We start from the raw sequence: 17,588 nt of genomic DNA, 5'->3' as shown, positions 1-17,588 counted from the left end.
AGGTCACAGCAGAGAGCTGGATCAGAAGAGGAGCAGCCGGAACTCAAACCAGTGCCCATATGGGATGCCAGCACTGCAGGCAGAGGCTTAGCCCGCTACACCACAGCACTGGCCCCAACACTGTTATTCTGAGAGCTCCATTTATTGCAGGATCTCTCCTCCTGGCTGATGGGGATGTGAAGTATTTTCAATTCCATATGAGCCCTGGGAACTGCTTCGCCTACTGCTTTCCTATGATTCTTTCCTTGCCTGTTTGGGGCTTCGCTCCTTGCATGTGCAAATCAGCGCGCAGTCCCTAAGCAGACATCTCTGCAGATTTCTGGAGCTGGCTCTCTGTGCAACTTCCTTCTGTGTAGTGCGTTCTCCAGCAAACGATAGGTGTCCTGGCCTCTCTGAACTTGGATGGTCCTTGATTTCTCTACCTTTTGTATAATTATTTATAGAAAAATGTAGATTGACAGTTTTCCGAGGCTGCTTACCTGGAAAGAAAACATTCTAGGAGTTTGATTTCATTTCCTTTGGGGCTGCCTGTGTGTATGGGCTGGGAATAGACCAGAGTATCCACAGAAGATGAGTAGCACATATTTTTCTTTAAAGAAAGAATGATGGTTAGACATGTATGTTTTACCACATAATAAATATTGATTGAATCAATTAATGGCAAAACCTTTTTAGTTTCCTAGAGGGGTTGGTGGAAGTGGTCACTACTTACTGTCGAGCCAAGTGTGATGGGGAAGAGGAACTAGCTGGCTTTGCTTGGTTGTGAATTTTTGAACTCGAGTCTGTGTGTCTTCAACTGGGCCTGTTTGGGTTCCCCTCTCCTGATCTGTGTGCCGAAAATGGACTCTGGACAGCCCGGCACAGGCAATTTCAGGGCTTGCCTTATTTATTTTCCTTTCAGGATCACAATCCTGTGCTCCCTGTGGTCCAATATCTGAGTACAGTTGTTGAGAGGTTTTGCTCAGTTTGCTAGTAGTTTATGGTGGGGGAAATTTCCAGTGGCAGTTAATCCTTCAGTGGCTTACGAGGACAGCCTACCAGGAACTGTAACCCCGCCGGCTGGGAGAGAAGTCGGGGGTCCAAGCCCTGCCTTGCTGGAAAGGGGAGTCTAGCTCACCTGTGTCATCTTCATCATCCGGCAGCTCTTCCTCCACGTTCATCTTCCTTCTTTTTTTCTTTAAGATTTTTATTTATTTATTTATTTGAAAGAGTTACAGAGAGCAAGGAAGAGACGAAGAAAAATCTTCCATTTGCTGGTTTACTTCCCAGGTGGCCGCGAGGCCAGAGCTGAGCCAGGCTGAAGCCAGGAGCTTCATCCGGGTCTCCCATGTGAGTGCAGAGGCCCAAGGACTTGGACCGTCTTCTGCTGCTTTCCCAGGCACATTAGCAGGGAGCTGGATTGGAAGTGGAGCAGCTAGGTCTCCAAGTATCACAGTCTCCGTATCACAGTGGTCGCTTTATGCACTATGCCACAATGCCGACCCCGCCATGGTCAATTTCAGCACTAGGCTTATCTACCCCCTAATTAGCAGCCCCCTCTAAGGTGTCTCTTTTACTTTTGGGAAAAGTCCCAACATAAACTCCAGTCATGTTGTTGCCTCTCACTGAACAATCGCTGTGGTTGGGGGTAGAATGCGTTGGTTGGCCAGGGCTGCATCAGGGAGTGGAGTCCATTTCCCCATGACCATGTGAGCAGGGCAGGGGGTGTGGAAGGCTGGCGAAGACCCCCAAAGAGGTCTGTGTGCAGATCCCTGGAAGGTATCCAGGTGGTAGTTTCCTTAGGTGGCAAAAGGGACAGGTAGGATTAATTTCGCGTCTGTGAGATGGGGAGGTTACCGTGGGTTCTACAAGTGGGTCCAGGATAATTGCCAGGGTCCTTACAAGAAGGAGGTGGGAGGGCCACAGGTGGAGAGGGTGGTGTGGTGATGGAAACAGAAGGATGCAGAGAGACTGAAGGTGCTGTGCTGCTAGCGTTTCAGCTGCAGGTCGAGTCCACGTTCCAAGAGATGCAGGTGGCTTCCTGAAGCCAGAAAAGGTAGGAAATAAACTTCCCCCAGAAGGAACACCCCCTACTGATTCAAGCTGGGATTTAGGACCTCAGAGAATAAATTTGGATTGTTTTAAGCCACTAAGTCTGCGGTAACTTGTTACAGTGGCAGTAGGAAACTAATAGAGAGTAGTTCTCCAAAGAAAAAGTATGCTTTTGTTATTAAACAAAGGGAGAATGGATGGTGGCCAGGCAAAACCAATGCACATTCCTTACTCTCATGAGCTTTTGTTTTAAAATATAGGTGAAAGTGTATATACTTTCTTTTTTTTAAAAAAAGATTTATTTATTTATTTGAAAGGCAGAGTTACAGAGAGGCAGAGGCGGAGAGAGATCCCATCCATTGGTTCACTCCCCAAATGGCCACAATGGCTGGAGTTGAGCCAATCTGAAGTCAGGAGCCAGGAGCTTCTTCCAGGTCTCCCACGTGGGTGCAGGGACCCAGGCATTTTGGCCATCTTCTACTGCTATCCCAGGCCATAGCAGAGAGCTAGACTGGAAGTGGAGCAGCTGGGACTCGAACTGGAGCCCATGTGGGATGCTGGCTCTGCAGTCAGTGGCTTTACCCTCTATGCCACAGTATTGGCCCCTCTCATAAGCTTTTTGTAAGCCACGTTGCCATGTCCCATGTCTGTGAGTGGTACCACACAATTAGAATACAGTGTGAATGATGCCCCCCTTCCCTAGTTGGGCAAAATGGAGTATTAAATTAGTTACCACAGGACAAACATTTTGAACAATGTCTGGCACACATAAGCCCATTAAAATTAGTTTTTTCATCATCATCATCATCATCATCATATTTCCATTCTCTTGGATAATTTCATTTGCAAGATGCAAGGGTTAGATTCAACCATCCGAGGTTTCTTCTACCCTGACATTCTGTAATCTCACGGTTCTGTGATTTTCAAACTGGTTTTGACTAGTTTGGGAAGTGCCACATCACACTTCTGATATTAAAATCATTCTATTTGCAGTCTGAGAGAAACAGAAAAATATATCCAACTTAGAAACTAGAGTATCTCGTTCCCTTTGCACCAATTTTAATTCCCATGGATGGCAGTGAGATTTATCAATATGTTTGAAGAGGATATGAAAACCTAACATTTGCATATATCACTTGCAGTCGGTTCTTCAACTTTAGCTCCCAATCAAATCCGTAAATGCATGTTTCTAGATTAATAGGCAGACCTGGTGGAACTACATTAACAGATAGTTCAGCTTAAAAACCAATAAAATGGAGAAAAAAAACTATTATCGGAGGCAGAGGGATGCACAGAGAGATTGAAATCATACAGCTATTCATTTTCAGCAGTTAATATTGCCTGGAAGTATTGGTATTAATTGTCTTGGAATCATTACCTATGCGTTGGTCCAGTCATTCGGGGAAATGTATTTTGACTTATCACCTTGCGGGCTGAGCTTGCACTTTCTGGGCTGCAGTGGCAAGGGCAATTTAGTACTGCATCTTCAGAGTAGTTCTATCTGAATTGTATTTTTGCACTTCCCTTTGAAAATGGGCATGCCTGATTGTTGGGGGAGGGGGCGCAGATTGCTACGAGACAACCAGGGAAGCCTGATCGTGAAGACTTCAGAAGAAATTTCCACAAGTTAGCGTGGGTCTCCATCTTTTCTCCATAGCCAAGTATCTTCATTGGCTGAGAGTGCAGGCTCTGGAGTTGGACCTTCTGGGTTTTAATCCTGGGACCATTGTTTCCTAGCAGGGTGACCTTGGCCTACTTACTTAACCACTCTGTGCCCCAGTCTGCTCATCTGTGATACAGATGACATATCAACACCGTCGTGTGCTGTGGAACAGTGGTTAAAGACAGACTGCACATACAACAGTGGTTCCCATCAGATTACCATATATATCAGATGTGTATGTAGTAGCCATACTATCCAGATTTGTGTAAATATACTCTAGTTGTTCACACAAGAACAAAAATCACTTATTAATGTATTTCTTTTGAAAGAATTATTGAAATACAGTGTATATACCAAGAAAGGCACCCAATTGTACAGATAAATGAGTTTTTAGTCCTCTGATCATCCAACATAACCAACACTCAAATTAAGAACAAAAGCATTACTAGTACCTGTCGCTCCCCCTCTTCGTGGAGGAACGACACTAAACCCTGCCTAGGCTTCATATCCGAGTCACGGCACCATTATGTCGCTCCCCCTCTTCATGGAGGAACGACACAGGACCCTGCACCATTCTTTCGTCTGCTCGGCCCTCCCCGGGTTTGCTGCTGGTTCTTCCCGGGTTGGCTACTGTCCCTTCCACCTCCGTGGAAGGGCAGTTCCCCCGGCCACTTTCCCCACTTCCGCAGGGGAGCGGCACACCGCCGGCCGGCTCTCTCGGGGGCTGCACAGGTGTTCCTTCAGATAGATGTTCCCCTTAGATGTTCCTGGTGCATGTTGTCTCTCTCCTCCTTTATAGTCCTCTTCCGCCAATCCCAACTCGGCTGCCCACATGCCGAGTACGCTGCTCTCCTCCAATCAGGAGCAGGATCAGCTCCTGGAGGTCATCACTCAAGTTGGCAAGAGGCAGCTGCGTAGAAGCTGTTTTCTCCTCTCCCAGCGCCATATTGTGAGAGAGCAGATGCATAGAATAAGTCTTAATTCCAGTAACTTAGTCTAGTCCGGGTTGCTCCCCACAGTACCCCAAGAGTCTTCACTATTCCCCCTCTCCCATCATTAAGCAACACATGACAGGGGTGGCCTTAGCTTCTGGAATGTTATGTGGGTTAGGTGGGGTGTGTAAAGTGGTCAAAATAGTGCCAGCACACAATAAGCGTTTGATAAATGTTAGCTATTATGATTTTGAGTGACTGTTTCCATTCAATCAAAGACAGGTAAGTCTAAGCATGCCAGTACCGACACTCCCCTGCAGTAGCCATGAGCTTTGTAGTCATTGAAAGCAACTTAATGGATACACCCGCCAGTCTGTCTTGCAGAAACACGGGGAATCTCCCTGGAGATAGAAACCTCCCTGTCCACCACATGACAAGGGCAACAAAGATGCCACTTCAAAGGAGTACTGTTGCTCGAGACTTCTACAGACCCCTCACTCAGTTCTCCCCTCATTTATTCATCCATTCACTCAGAAAGTGCCGAGTGAATTCCCACTGTGTGGCAGGCATTATGCTAAGTGTTGGGGATACAATGATTATCTAGCCAGGTAGGGTTCTGGTCTTTGGGAGTCTACATGGTGGAGTCAACAATATGAGCAGCGAATTTGAAAAATTTTTTTAAAAAATGTGATGTTATGCAGAAAATGGACAAGTGTTCATAGGAATGGTGGGGGAGGGAGGCTGTTTGAGACAGAGGGGACGGAGGGCAGCTTTCTCGGAGGAGGCAATCCTTAAACACACTGGAGGGATGGGAAGGCAATGGCTTCATGAAAAATGGAAGCTGCTGCAACATTTCCCAACTTCTCCCAACAACTTCTCTCATGCTTTGATGAGCCACACTGTGGGATGGGGATGAATGATACTGAAGGGAATTGGGAAGAGTATCTAACTGTTTGCCTATGACCTTCATTCCCCTCAGAAGACATTTGTCCTTGGGGGGAGGGGTCTCCTCCCCATCTCACCTTAAGAGCTCTTGTAGTCTTTACCACCTGCCCCCATAAGCACTGAAGGACCTGGATTTTTATACAGATCATCTCCACGGGGTTGGCTTAGACCCTTCCTCAGGTCCAGCATAGGCAGATCAAACATATCAGGGTCCATTTAGTTGCCAGTGACAGAAAATCCAACACAAACTGGATTGGACATGAAAAGCAATTTATTGACTATTTTTTTTTACCTGGAAAGTTGAAGTTCCACCCGGCATGGCTGGATCTAGGAGCTTCAGCATTGTTGTCAGGAATCTCTCTCACTGTGTTTTTGGACTCTTCTTTCCTTGTGTTAGCTTCATTCAGAGGCAGCCTCTATCCATGAGGCAGGTCCTAGCAGATCCTTGTATCCTTGCTTATTCAAGTCCAGAGGACAGAAAGCTCTTCTCCACAAAGTACTCCAGCCAAAGGCCTGATTGGCCCTGGCTGGATCACATGCCCAATCCAGAACCTACAAAGGAAGCTAGGCAAAGATATACTTTGATTAGCTAGGACTAGGCCATATTATCACCCCTGAAACTCAGGATTCAGTAGCTCTGACTGAACTACAGGGGTCAAGCTGCTGCTTGCAATGGCATCATCCCATATTAGAACACTAGGCTTGCATCTTGTCTACTCTTCTTTCTTCTTCTTCTTCTTTTTAAATAATTATTTTATTTATTTGAAAGACAGAGTTACAGAGAGGTAGAGACAGAGAGAGAGAGAGAGAGGTCTTCCATTCTGCTGGTTCACTCCCCAAATGACCACAATGGCCAGAATTGGGCTGATTCCAAGCCAGGAGCAAAGAGCTTCTTCCAGGTCTCCCACGTGGGTGCAGGGGCCCAAGGACTTGGGCTGTCTTCGACTGCTTTCCCAGGCCATAGCAGAGAGCTGGATATGAAGGGGAGCAGCCAGGACATGAACCAGCGCCCATACGGGATACCAGTGCTACAGGCTGGGGCTTTAGCCCACTGCGCCACAGCGCCAGCCCTGTCGACTCTTCTTTCAATCCAGCTTTCTGTTAATGTGCCTGGGAAGTCAGTGGAAGATGGCCCAAGTACTTGGTCACCTACTACCCATTTGAGAGACCTGAATAGCATTCCTGGCTCCTAGCTTCGACCTGGTTCAGACCTGGCTGTTGCAGCGGTTTGGGGAGTGAACCAGCAGATGAATGATCTCTTTCTATCTCTCCCACTCTCTTCCTATCACTCTGCCTTTCAAATAAATAAATAAATAAATCTTAAAGAAAGGGATGTAAGGAGCCTTGGTTCTCCAGGGGAAGTCGTGAAGAGTGAGTGGTCACAATGCCAGAATTACAAGGGTTTTACACACTAGCCTTCTGAGATAATAGTTTATTGACAATGTCATCATGTGATTTTTGAAAAAGATTTATTTATTTGAATGGCAGAGTTACAGAGGAGAGAGAGAGAGATTGACCATCTGCTTGTTCATTCTCAATAGCTGCAATAGCCTGAGTTGGTCCATGTCAAAGTCAGGAGTCAGGAACTCCATTTGGTCTCCCATGTGGGTAGCAGAGACTCAAGTACTTGAGACATCTTCTGCTGCTTTCTCAGGCACAATAGCAGGGAGCTGGATTGGAAGTGGAGCAGTCAGGACTCAAACTGGCGCCTGTATGGGATGCTTGCATTGCAGCCAGCAACTTAACCTGTGCCACAACACTGGCTCCTCACTGTGTGATTTTTTAACACTAAAGGATTTTCTATACTTACTCTGCAGAGTTGAGGAGGAAGGGGGAAAATATTTTTGTAGAAAGAGAGTAAGAAAAATTCGTTGTGATTGAGATAAGAAAAACTTCATGGTGAAGGTAACATTTGAACAGAACAAAAAAAAAAAAAAAAGGAAGGATTTCTGGATTACAGCAGCTGGAAATGCAGAGGACACTTCAGGTGGAGGACTTGCTTGAGCAAAGGCAGAGAGACAAGTTAGATTTTGTTGGAAAGCTGTGGAAACAGATGCCGGAAGTTTGGATACCGAGGCAGAACTTGTTTACAGGTCAGGAGTGTGACTGAAATAAATAATTCTTTGTGTTTTGTAGATGAAATCCATTCTGCAAGGGTTCCTTGAGGATTCAGGCTATGGTATCCAGGATCTGAAGAGCTTTCATTTAGTAGGACTTGGTGCAACCCTGTGTGCTATGAACATCACTGAAATCCCACTGATAAAGATCTCAGAATTCAGGTAACCAAAATGGTAGTGTGCAAAATGGCAAATGATTCATTCATATGTCTACCCACCCATCCGTTTATCCATCCATCTATCCACTCACCCACCCATCCACCCATCCATCCATCCATCTAACCACTCACCCACCCATCCACCCATTCACCCATCCATCTACCCCCCATCCGTTTATTCATCCATCCATCTATCCACTCACCCACCCATCCACCCATTCATCCATCCATCTACCCCCCCATCCGTCACCCATCAATCCTTTCACCCGTCCATCCGTCCCTCCACCCACCCACCCACCCATCCATCAACTATCCACCATCCATCCACCCATCCTATCCACTCATCAATCCTTTTATCCACCCACCCACGCATCCCTCCACCCACCCTCCCTTCTTCCCTCCCTCCATCAAGATCTTCTCTGCTACCTGATGGTTTGTCCCTTTCTGAAGTTAACATAAGGAGTGGAAGTAGCAGGACCCTCTCCTGTTGCTGAGTCTACCCACCTTCTGCACCCTCACTCTTGCGGCTGGGGAATTCCCTGAGATCACACTCTATCCCTCCCTCTTTGCCCAGGGTGGTGGTGGCCAGAATTGGGACCCTTTTCTGCAGCCCTCATGTCTTGGCCGAATTTAAGAAGAGAGCGGAAGCCGTGTTTGGCCGTCCCACTGAGTGGACGAGTTCTGTGTTGCAGGAGCTTGGGACCATTGCAGGTAAGAGGCGCTGTGTGCACCCAGCCTTTGTCTCCTTTTTGCAAAATTAAAGCTGAGGTCAAAGATAAAATAGTTTTTGGCCACGTGTAGCAAACATCAATAGAGTTACAGCAAGCCTGGGTTTCATGACCTGATGTTGCAGAAGGTGGTGTCTACAGGCTGCTTTTTAAACAATCTCTCCTGGAGAGTCTTGTGCACATGGAAGCTCGAAGCACACTGGTGTAGAAGGTGGTTTAATTGGCCCATAAATAGATTTATACACAATCTGAAAGTGTGTAAATTGAAACTCCTTCAGGGCACACACTGCACCACAGGAGGCCAATCAAGGCTAATGTGACCCACATTTTTCCTGAGTTGATTAAGGAACTTGATTCCCCAGTGTGATTTTTCAGGGTCTTTTGTAAAGAATGATGCTTGCCTCTAACACGCGGATCTGATCATTATGCAGCCCCATTAATAAAACAAGCAGAGTTCTGATGGCTTGAACTAAACCCTCGTGATTCCTTTCTCTCCCCAGCTGGATTAACTAAGGCAGAGCTGCGATTGCTCGACAAGGATTTGATGCCGTATTTCCAGCCATCAGCAATAAAATGCCTTCCTGATGAGATATTCAAAGTAGGTGCCCGGTGCTTCAAGGAGAAATGGGAGCTCGACCCCGTTTCAGACCCCACTGGGAAACAGGTGTCGGGCCCGGGCTGCTCGGGGCTTGGAATTGGGCTTCTGCTGACAGGGCCAGAGGGGCTCCATGTGCCAGCGACAGGGGCTCACGAGAGAAGTTTGGGTAAAAATGTTTTGTTTGTAAAGTTTGTAAAAACATTTTGTTCTGAAATTTTAAATTTGTCTTCTAATTTATTTATTTATTTAAAGATTTATTTTATTTATTTGAAAGACAGAGTTACAGAGAGAGATAGAGACAGACAGAGAGAGAGAGAGGTCTTCTATCTGCTGGTTCATTCCCCAGATGGCTGCAACGGCCAGAGCTGCGCCAATCTGAAGCCAGGAGCTTCTTCCAGGTCTCCCATGCAAGTGCAGGGGTCCAAGGCCTTGGGCCATCTTCTACTGCTTTCCCAGGCCATAGCAGAGAGCTGGATGGGAAGTGGAACAGCCGGGACTTGAACTGGCATCCATATGGAATGCCGGCACTGCAGGTGGTGGCCCTACACGCTAAGTCACAGTGCTGGCCCCATGTTGTATGTACCTTAACACAGCAGTGCCCAGGGAAGCACCTTATAAGCAAACACATTAATAATTTCCATGGAGGAATTTGTGAGAAGTCATACTAATTGGAGTAAATAGGGACTACAAATAGCTTCGCATCGATTCAGGTCAAATTTTTCTAGTAAAGAAATTTTTCTTAAACTTTAGAAGAACCTTTCAGTTCTCAGACCTTTTTTTTTTTTTTTTTTTTTGACTTCAGATTTACAGATGCGGAATTGTGGGTTTGTATAAGATTTTCTTCTAAAACAAACTGAAATAAAAATAGTTCAGCTGACTTGAGGAAAAATATTAAGGAGACACATTGAGTTTGGCTCTGGGTTAGATGCACCTGCGGATTTGCTGGGGAAGGGGTTAGAACACAGTGCCTTTCGGTGGGCTGGGAGGTACACGGGAGAGTGCAACGGGCTGGGTGGGGCCTGAGAGGACCAAGAGAGAGCCCTGTCTAAACGGGAGGCTGTTCATTATCTCCATTAGTGCGGGGCAGCCATATGGGCTCACTATTATACTCTCCCTTTTCTGGAGAAGAAGCTAGAACTCTTCATTTCCATGTGGGATCTCCTGATAATTAAATGTTGGCAGCCAACTTGAATTTATTTTTGAAATCACGTAGAGATTCAATCTGGCCTGTGGGTTACGAGTCAGCAACATTGGCAAAAATAGATAATTTTTTTTATCACAAGACTCTGTGTCGATGGTGGATATGACAAGGAGAGCACCTGTGCCGTGTGTGTGTGAGTGTGTGTGTGTGTGTGTGTGTGCGCCAAGAGGATAGGAGGTGATGCTGAATACGGGAGAGCAGCTTAGCTGGGTGGAGATGGAGGAATAGCATCCCCTATAGAAGGGAGTACATGGAAAAGCGTTGCCCTCTGGGGATTGTAACTAATTCTTTTTAAAGATTTATTTGAAAGGCAGATTTACAAAGAGACAGACAGAGAGAGAGAGAGAGAGAGAGAGATGTTCCATCCGCTGGTTCACTCCCCAAATGGCCGCAATAGCTGGAGCTAGGCTGGTCCAAACTCAGGAACCAGGAATTCCATCTGAGTCTCCCATATGGGTGGCAGAAACCCAAGCACTTGGGCCATCCTCTGCTGCTTTCCCACGCATATTAGCAGGAAGCTGGATCAGAAGTGGAGCAGCTGGTACTCAAATGGGCGTCCATCTGGGATGCCGGCATTGCAGGCGGTGGCTTTACCCACTACGCCACAATTGATGATGTTTCTCCTGGAGCGAAGAGCGCCAGGCATGAGGCTGAAGACCCAGAGCTCCAAGCTGCCGTGGCCACATTCAGGAGCCTGAGCTATGTCCTGGAGGGGAGCTGGGAAGAGCTGTGAGCAGGGGAATAGGACTCCGGGGATGCCTAGGGGAGCAAGGAGAAAGAGGCAGGGATGAGGGAGCCCAGGTGCCTTGCCCAGTGCTTTGTTGCCCTCAGAAAATAAGCAGGACAGCTTTAGAGGCCCTCCCTGAAAAGCAGCATCCTTCCATGCCTTGACTGCAGACTGTGTCTTGTTCAGAGCCAGCCGGCCAGAGCTTCCCACCCCTGCTGCCCACGGCAGACATCACCAATAGATCGCTGCACTTTCCCTCCCTGGAGTCCTAATGGTGCAAAGGCAGTCACACCAAAGGACTGGAGTCCTCCTAGCCACCCCACAGCCAACCCCAAAGCCCAGAGGGGCCGTGTGACAGCCAGAATGCGGCAGAGCTGGGGGCTCTGACCCGGGTCCTTGGAGCTCAGGCCTATGCTTGCCGGTCTGCACGGGGCACTCCTAGGTGCAGGGCCGGAGCGTGGGGAAGCCTCTGGCCCTGCAGTGAACAGCACTAAGCCACCTGGGGAGAAAAATCCCAACTCTTCCAGCTCTCCCTGAGTGCTCTGTGCACACGGGGGAGAAAGCCTCGGTCGGTCCCTCACATCCCCATCACACCCTTTAACCCCTTCTCCCGTTTCAATTTTTTTTTCTTCTCTTCTCTTCTCTTCTCTTCTCTTCTCTTCTCTTCTCTTCTCTTCTCTTCTCTTCTCTTCTCTTCTTTCTTTTTCTTAAGTGGCCAGGGACTTTGACGTTGGCCAACAAATTTGCTAGGGCTCAACAATGGGCTTCCATGTGATGCTTGCTTACGGCAAGCCCGGCTGGCTTTTCCATTTTCGAAAATTTCCGCTTAAGACGTCCTATTTTTAAATACCTTTAATTTTAGCAAGGAAAGAGTGATCTGATTTTAAGGCAACGGTAAAGAGGAGCGGGTATGGGGCGGACCCTGGACCGGTGGGCCGAGGTCTGGGGCAGCCGGGCCGGTCCCCCGCTGAGGACGCTGTCCGGTGTCCACCTGCAGGAGCTGTCCGCCGAGCAGATCGCCTCCCTGGGTCCGGAGAACGCCGCGGCCGTGACCCACGCCCAGCGCCGGCGGCTCGGCGCCGCGCAGCTGCAGAGCCTCCAGTGGGCACTAGATGGCGCCAGGACCCGCTCCTGGCTGGACGCGCCCGCCAGCGCCAGGCCCAGCCGGACCCCGTCCGGTGCGCCCGCAGGTGAGCGGAGCCACCCCAGGCGCCTGCCCCGCCGTCCTCTCTGCAGGGCCGGGAGCGCGACGACGGGGCGGGTCTCTGGCGGCCGCTGGGGTCTCTGCCCCCCGGCGACAAACCCTAAGTCCTTGTCCCCCGCACCCCGCTCCGAGCTCCGAGCTCCGAGCTCGTGGTCCGGTATTCCTGAATTTCGGGCAGGAGACAGGTGAGATCGCCTTCAAGAGAGGCCGCCCCGGGGCCGTGTCTTCCCCCTTTTAATTCCGTTTTCCGCCAGCCTCAGGAAGTGTGCCCGGGCGACCGCAAGGCAGCGTGGTGGGGAAGGTACGCAGTGGGCTGGAGGCAGAGAGGTCACAGAGACCTCCTAAGATCAGCGGTGGTCCGGCTGGAGCATGGAGCGTGGATAAATGGACTCTGCCAGGCGGATGGATGGTGGCCCTGGGTGGAGGGAACAGCGCCAGTAAGCACCCGGGGGATGGCACCCCCATTTGCCTGACTCGGAGGTCTCTGTCTTGTTCCCTTGCTCCGCCTTTCCTTGGGGATATCGAATCCCAGGATTCCCAATTTCTGCAGCCACAAGTGGCCAGAGGCGGCACCTGCAAACAGGAGGCACGCCTTTTGCTGTATTATTGTTGTCTTAAAACTTTTCATTGAGCTATAACACGTATTCATTTTGAAATTATTTGTTACACATCTAAAAAATTTTATTTGAAAGGTGCACACACACACACACACACACAGATTTTATATCCACTGTTTCACTTGCCAAATGCCCACACCAGTCAGGCCTGGGCCAGCCCAAAGCCACGAGCCCTGAACTCCATCTGGGTCTCCCATGTAGGGGGCAGGGACCCATGTATGTGAGCCGTCCTCTGCTGTCTCCCAGGATGCAAATCAGCAGGAAGCTGGGTCAGAAGTGGAGCAGCCAGGATTAGACTCAGTCACTGTGACTTGGATGCTGGTGTCCCAAGTGACAACTTAAGTCGCTGAGCCAAATGCCTGCCCCTAAAATTTATCTTTAACTGTTACCGAGTTTTGCATGAACAGATGTGCCCATGCATGGTTCAAGTCTGCAAAGGGTAGAGAAAAAAACTTTCCCTGCATTCCCCATGTTCTTCCTGCCACCCCCGTCCTCTCTGCAGAGGTAACCAAGGCTCCGAGCCTCTTGCCGGTCCACAGACAAGCTATGCACACAAGCAAGTCAAATGTGGTTATCTCCACACATTCACAAAAAATTTATTATACGTCCTGTTCTTCACCTTGCCTTTTCCACCTAACAGTATACTTTGGAGACAGTTCCATATCCAGGCACAGGAGCTACGCAGTTGTTGGTTTTATTAGCTGTGCTGTAACTGCCAGATCTCTGTGGACAAGCATTGCAGTTTGTTACAACCCACGCTGCAGCCAATGAGCTTGTATAATTTGCTTGTGTGCAGGTGTGTCTGTAAGATAAACTCTTCCAGGGGGACATTGCCGGGCCACAGAGTATTGTAATTTTTAAATACGATGTCTTATTTTATTTACTGTTACTTGGAGTATTGTAATTTTTAAATACGATGTCTTATTTTATTTACTGTTACTTGAGAGGCAGATCTCCCATCTACTGGCTCACTCCGCAAAAGCCTTCAGTGTTGGGCCTGGGCAGGGCAGAAGCCAGGAGCTAGGATTTCAATCCAGGTCCTCCGCGTGGGTGGTACGGGCCTCTGCACTTGGTCCGTCAGCTGCTGCTTCCCAGTGTGCACATTAGCAGGAAGCTGACTTGGAAGTTCAGCCAGGCTCTGATGTGGGACTCCAGTGTCCTGGTCAGCTGCTTAACTCTTAGGTCAAATGCAGGCCCTGCTGTTTGTCATTTTGATGAACGTTGTCCAAGAGGGCCCCTTAACCAACCATTCCCTGCCCTTCTCCCTTCCACGTACTAAGCAGGCCCGACCCTGCTGAGCTTCTGAGATCAGAGGGGCGCGGTCAGGGCGGTGTGGCCGCAGGCAGCTGCCCAAGCAAGGGCTGCCAGTGGCCGCCAGACCTTCTCTCATTTCCTAAATTTGCATAATTACCAGAATGATCTAGGAGTGCTGCTTGAAACACAAATCCTGGGGCCTCCTCCCAGCCGTGCCGAATCAGAATCTCCAGGGGAGGATCCTGGAATTTGCATTTTTAACAAGCTCCCCAGGTGACTCAGGATTGAGGCAGAGCCCGGCCTGCTGAGTCACTGCATTTGCCACCGTCCCCCCCCCCCCCCACCTCCTGCCCCTTTAAAGTCTTTATTCCCACTTAGGAGTCGAGTGAATCGACCTGGGGAGTTGCGTGGCTCCCAAGAGAGGCTGGCACTTGGGCAGGCTGAGTCTACCTTCCGCTAACTCACGCTTGCTCTCGCCTTGTGTTTGCTTTTAGGAGCGCCTGGCTCTTGGGCTCTCCGGTTTGGCTGCCCACTGCTGGCGCTAACGGCCACGCCCCGGTGGTGAGTGGCCTGAGAGCATCGCCCTTGTGGCCCCCAGCAGTCGAGACAGACGACGGATGCTTCAGGCGGCAGAAGACCCTGACCTTGACCTATAGCCTCAACCGGGGCTGGGACAGAGCCCTGGCATTTATAAGTCGTCCAAAGGAAAAATAATTTCAAAAATGGTCTTGTAAATCCTTCAGCCTCTCTGCCCCACAATCAGCTTCTGTTTTCTGGCTGGGAGAGATGTGGGGAGGGAAGGGTACGTCCTGGCACCTGCATGAGGATTTCCCAGGCAAATCGCTGCCCTCCCGGCAGAGAGGCGGTGCCGAACCAGGTTCCCTGCAGGCTGGGACTGCTCTGGTTTCTGCTCTGCCTGGGTGTCACTCCCTTGTTGCTGCATTGGACCCCTCCCCCTTCTTAGCAGAGCTGAAATAAATGAATCCCCCAACAGAAGCCAATAGTCCTGCCTGATGGCTGGGACTCATTGGTGGGCACTGCATTGCCTGGAAATTAAAGCATTTAGCATGGCTCAACATTAAATCAATTCTTAAATACATTTTCCAGATGCCTTGCCTTGGGAGTTGGCTGTGGAGCTATCAGTTAAACTTTCTAAATATTCCTTTTTCTTTTTTTTTGGAGGGGGAGGTGGAGTTCGAGATTAAAAACTTGCTCTGGAGTTTGGGGCTGGCTTGAAATAAAAAATAAAAATACATGGAGAGAGTTAGTTCCTGGTGTGATTCTGTTTTGGGCTAGGTTTGGGTCTAGGAGAGGTCCAGGAGAGGTCCTTTTAAAACTTTGCCGGAGGGCCGGCAGGGAAGTAGGAGCAGCGAATCCCATTAGGGTGGGGGTGGAGCTGACACCCGTGGTTGGGCCATGTGGCCACCTGGCCTCCAGCGATGGCAGCAGGGGCTAAAGCCTAGGATGGTGTCAGGGTATAGATCGTGCCATAGATAAAACTTTGCCATTTTCCTAACACAGAGAGAGGTAGAGACAGAGGGCTTCCATCCGCTGGTTCACTCTCCAGAGGGCAACAGCAGCTGGAGCTGGCCGACCAGAAGACAGGCGCTTCTTCTGGGTCTCCCACTCGGATGCAGGGGCCCAAGGACTTGGACCACCTTGCATTGCCTTCCCAGGCCATAGCAGAGAGATGGATGGGAAGTGGAGCAGCTGGGACTCGAACTGCTGGCCATATGAGTCGCCGACACCGCAGGCGGAAGCTTAATCTACTTCCAGCGCCAGCCCACTTCCCAGTTTTTTATGAGTTTAGAAAACCGGAAGTGTTCACGTGGTACCACGCCCTACGTCTGGGGTAAGAGGAGGTACTTCCTGGGGGAAGGGTCCCCTGATTGACAGGTAGATAAACACGGCAACACAAAGCAACGGTGCGGCTTCCGGCTTGTGAACTTAAAATTATCTATCTAAGCTTTCCCACAACAAGTCTGCACAGCCGAGCAAAGAACCTGCGAGCCCAGTTTTGGGGGAGGCTGGAAGGAAGTGTCTTTTGGAAAATGCCAGGGTGCACTTGGCGTCAGGCTCAGGAAGTCAGAGCTCAGGGGAGGGGAAGCGCAGTGGTGGCTGCCACTTGGAGGTGCACCCTGGCTCAGAGACGGCTTGGCACGGCCTGGCTCCACCACGCCTCCTACGTTCCCTTCGTCATACATCCACCAAAGACATCGCAGCTGGAGAAGCCGAAGCAAAGCCCACACGAGCTCCCCCAAACCCCATGCTGTTCCATCAAAGGCAGGTGGATTTTCCTTCACAGCCTCCATGGGTGCTGTGCCAACGGGCAGGTTTGCAGCTGCCTGTCACATGGGGTGATTACAGAAAATCCGGGGAGCGCTCCGTGGAAGGCGTGGCCCTCGCGGTCAGCTAAGGTCTGGTTTGGTTCTCTCATTGCGGCGGGGAAGTGGCAGCTCCCAGTGCTGCCCAAGTGTAGGTCGTTTATCTCATCACAAACAACACCTCGCTCCGCGTGGGCTGGGTTGGAGAAGGACCCTGGGTGCAAACTGAGAGGCCTTGGACCTTGCTCTGGAGCCCTGCTTTCCACTGCCCCTGGAATACCCCGGGCCAGACACCGCCACTGCCCCTGGAGTCCGACCTTCATGCAGTGGGTGTGGCTCCCTTCCCCTCCCGAAGGGGTTCCTGGATCGCCCCTCCCACCTGGAGTAGCCCCCCTGTGCCCGGCTGCACCCAGGGCTGTCACCAGGCTGTGAGGTCATTTCGTCGTCATCACGGGCCTGCCAGGTAGGTGCTGTTTTAGTCCTCCCCTTCACAGACGAGGGGACTGAGCCCGAGAGAGGCTAAGGAACTCCTGTCTAAGCTCCTTCGCCTCCTCATAGTCGAGATCTGAATCCTGGCTACACCTCTGCTGTGCTGTGCTGCCTCCTGCCTGGGTATCTTTAACTCCTCTAATAAGTTAGATCAGAGAGCCATCCTGTAAATCCCTTCCCCTTCTCCTCTGGCGGGAGGCCAGCTCGCCTCCCAGCACATCTAATTGGTGATCGCCTCAGGCAGGAAGACAAATCTAGCTCATGCCCTGCAGGACCCCTGGGGTCCCAGGCTGAGCTGCGCAGTCCTTTGCAGGCAGGAAAGCAGCAGGTCACACTGGCAGGTGCTCACCTTTCAATGTCAGCCCCGTTGCTGGACTTCAGGCCCCCGTCTTCCGCCGCTTCCCCAGCTGGATGCAGGGGTCCTGGTCTCTTGGACAAAGGTTACAGTGTGTGCCTGGCTGTGGTTCTGATTGGGTAAGACCTGTACCATACTGGCTATTAAATATTTTTTCTTTATTATTCGAAAGGCAGAGAAACACCCACACACAGAGACAGAGATAGACAGAGAGAAACGCTCATGCACTGGTTCATTCTCCAAAT

General features: G+C 49.9%; 1 protein-coding gene across 1 annotated transcript in view; it reads left to right on the top strand.

Annotated features, from left to right (window-relative positions):
* The window catches only part of OTOA (otoancorin), a 72,510-nt gene extending 55,337 nt beyond the window's left edge, over nucleotides 1–17,173 (top strand). Inside the window, exons 25-29 of the mRNA XM_051847916.3 lie at nucleotides 7,708–7,850; nucleotides 8,421–8,557; nucleotides 9,075–9,172; nucleotides 12,098–12,290; nucleotides 14,670–17,173. Coding sequence (XP_051703876.3) covers nucleotides 7,708–7,850; nucleotides 8,421–8,557; nucleotides 9,075–9,172; nucleotides 12,098–12,290; nucleotides 14,670–14,740 — 642 coding nt within the window. The 3' untranslated portion in view covers nucleotides 14,741–17,173. The remainder of the gene's footprint in view (nucleotides 1–7,707; nucleotides 7,851–8,420; nucleotides 8,558–9,074; nucleotides 9,173–12,097; nucleotides 12,291–14,669) is intronic.
* The last annotated feature ends 415 nt before the right edge of the window (nucleotides 17,174–17,588 follow it).

The sequence above is a fragment of the Oryctolagus cuniculus genome, chromosome 19 (assembly GCF_051225735.1).
Source record: "Oryctolagus cuniculus isolate XC-2025 breed Fujian yellow rabbit chromosome 19, ASM5122573v1, whole genome shotgun sequence".
NCBI lineage: Eukaryota > Metazoa > Chordata > Mammalia > Lagomorpha > Leporidae > Oryctolagus > Oryctolagus cuniculus.
Note: the sequence above shows the minus strand (reverse complement) of the source record. Positions and strands in the feature narration are given on the sequence as shown.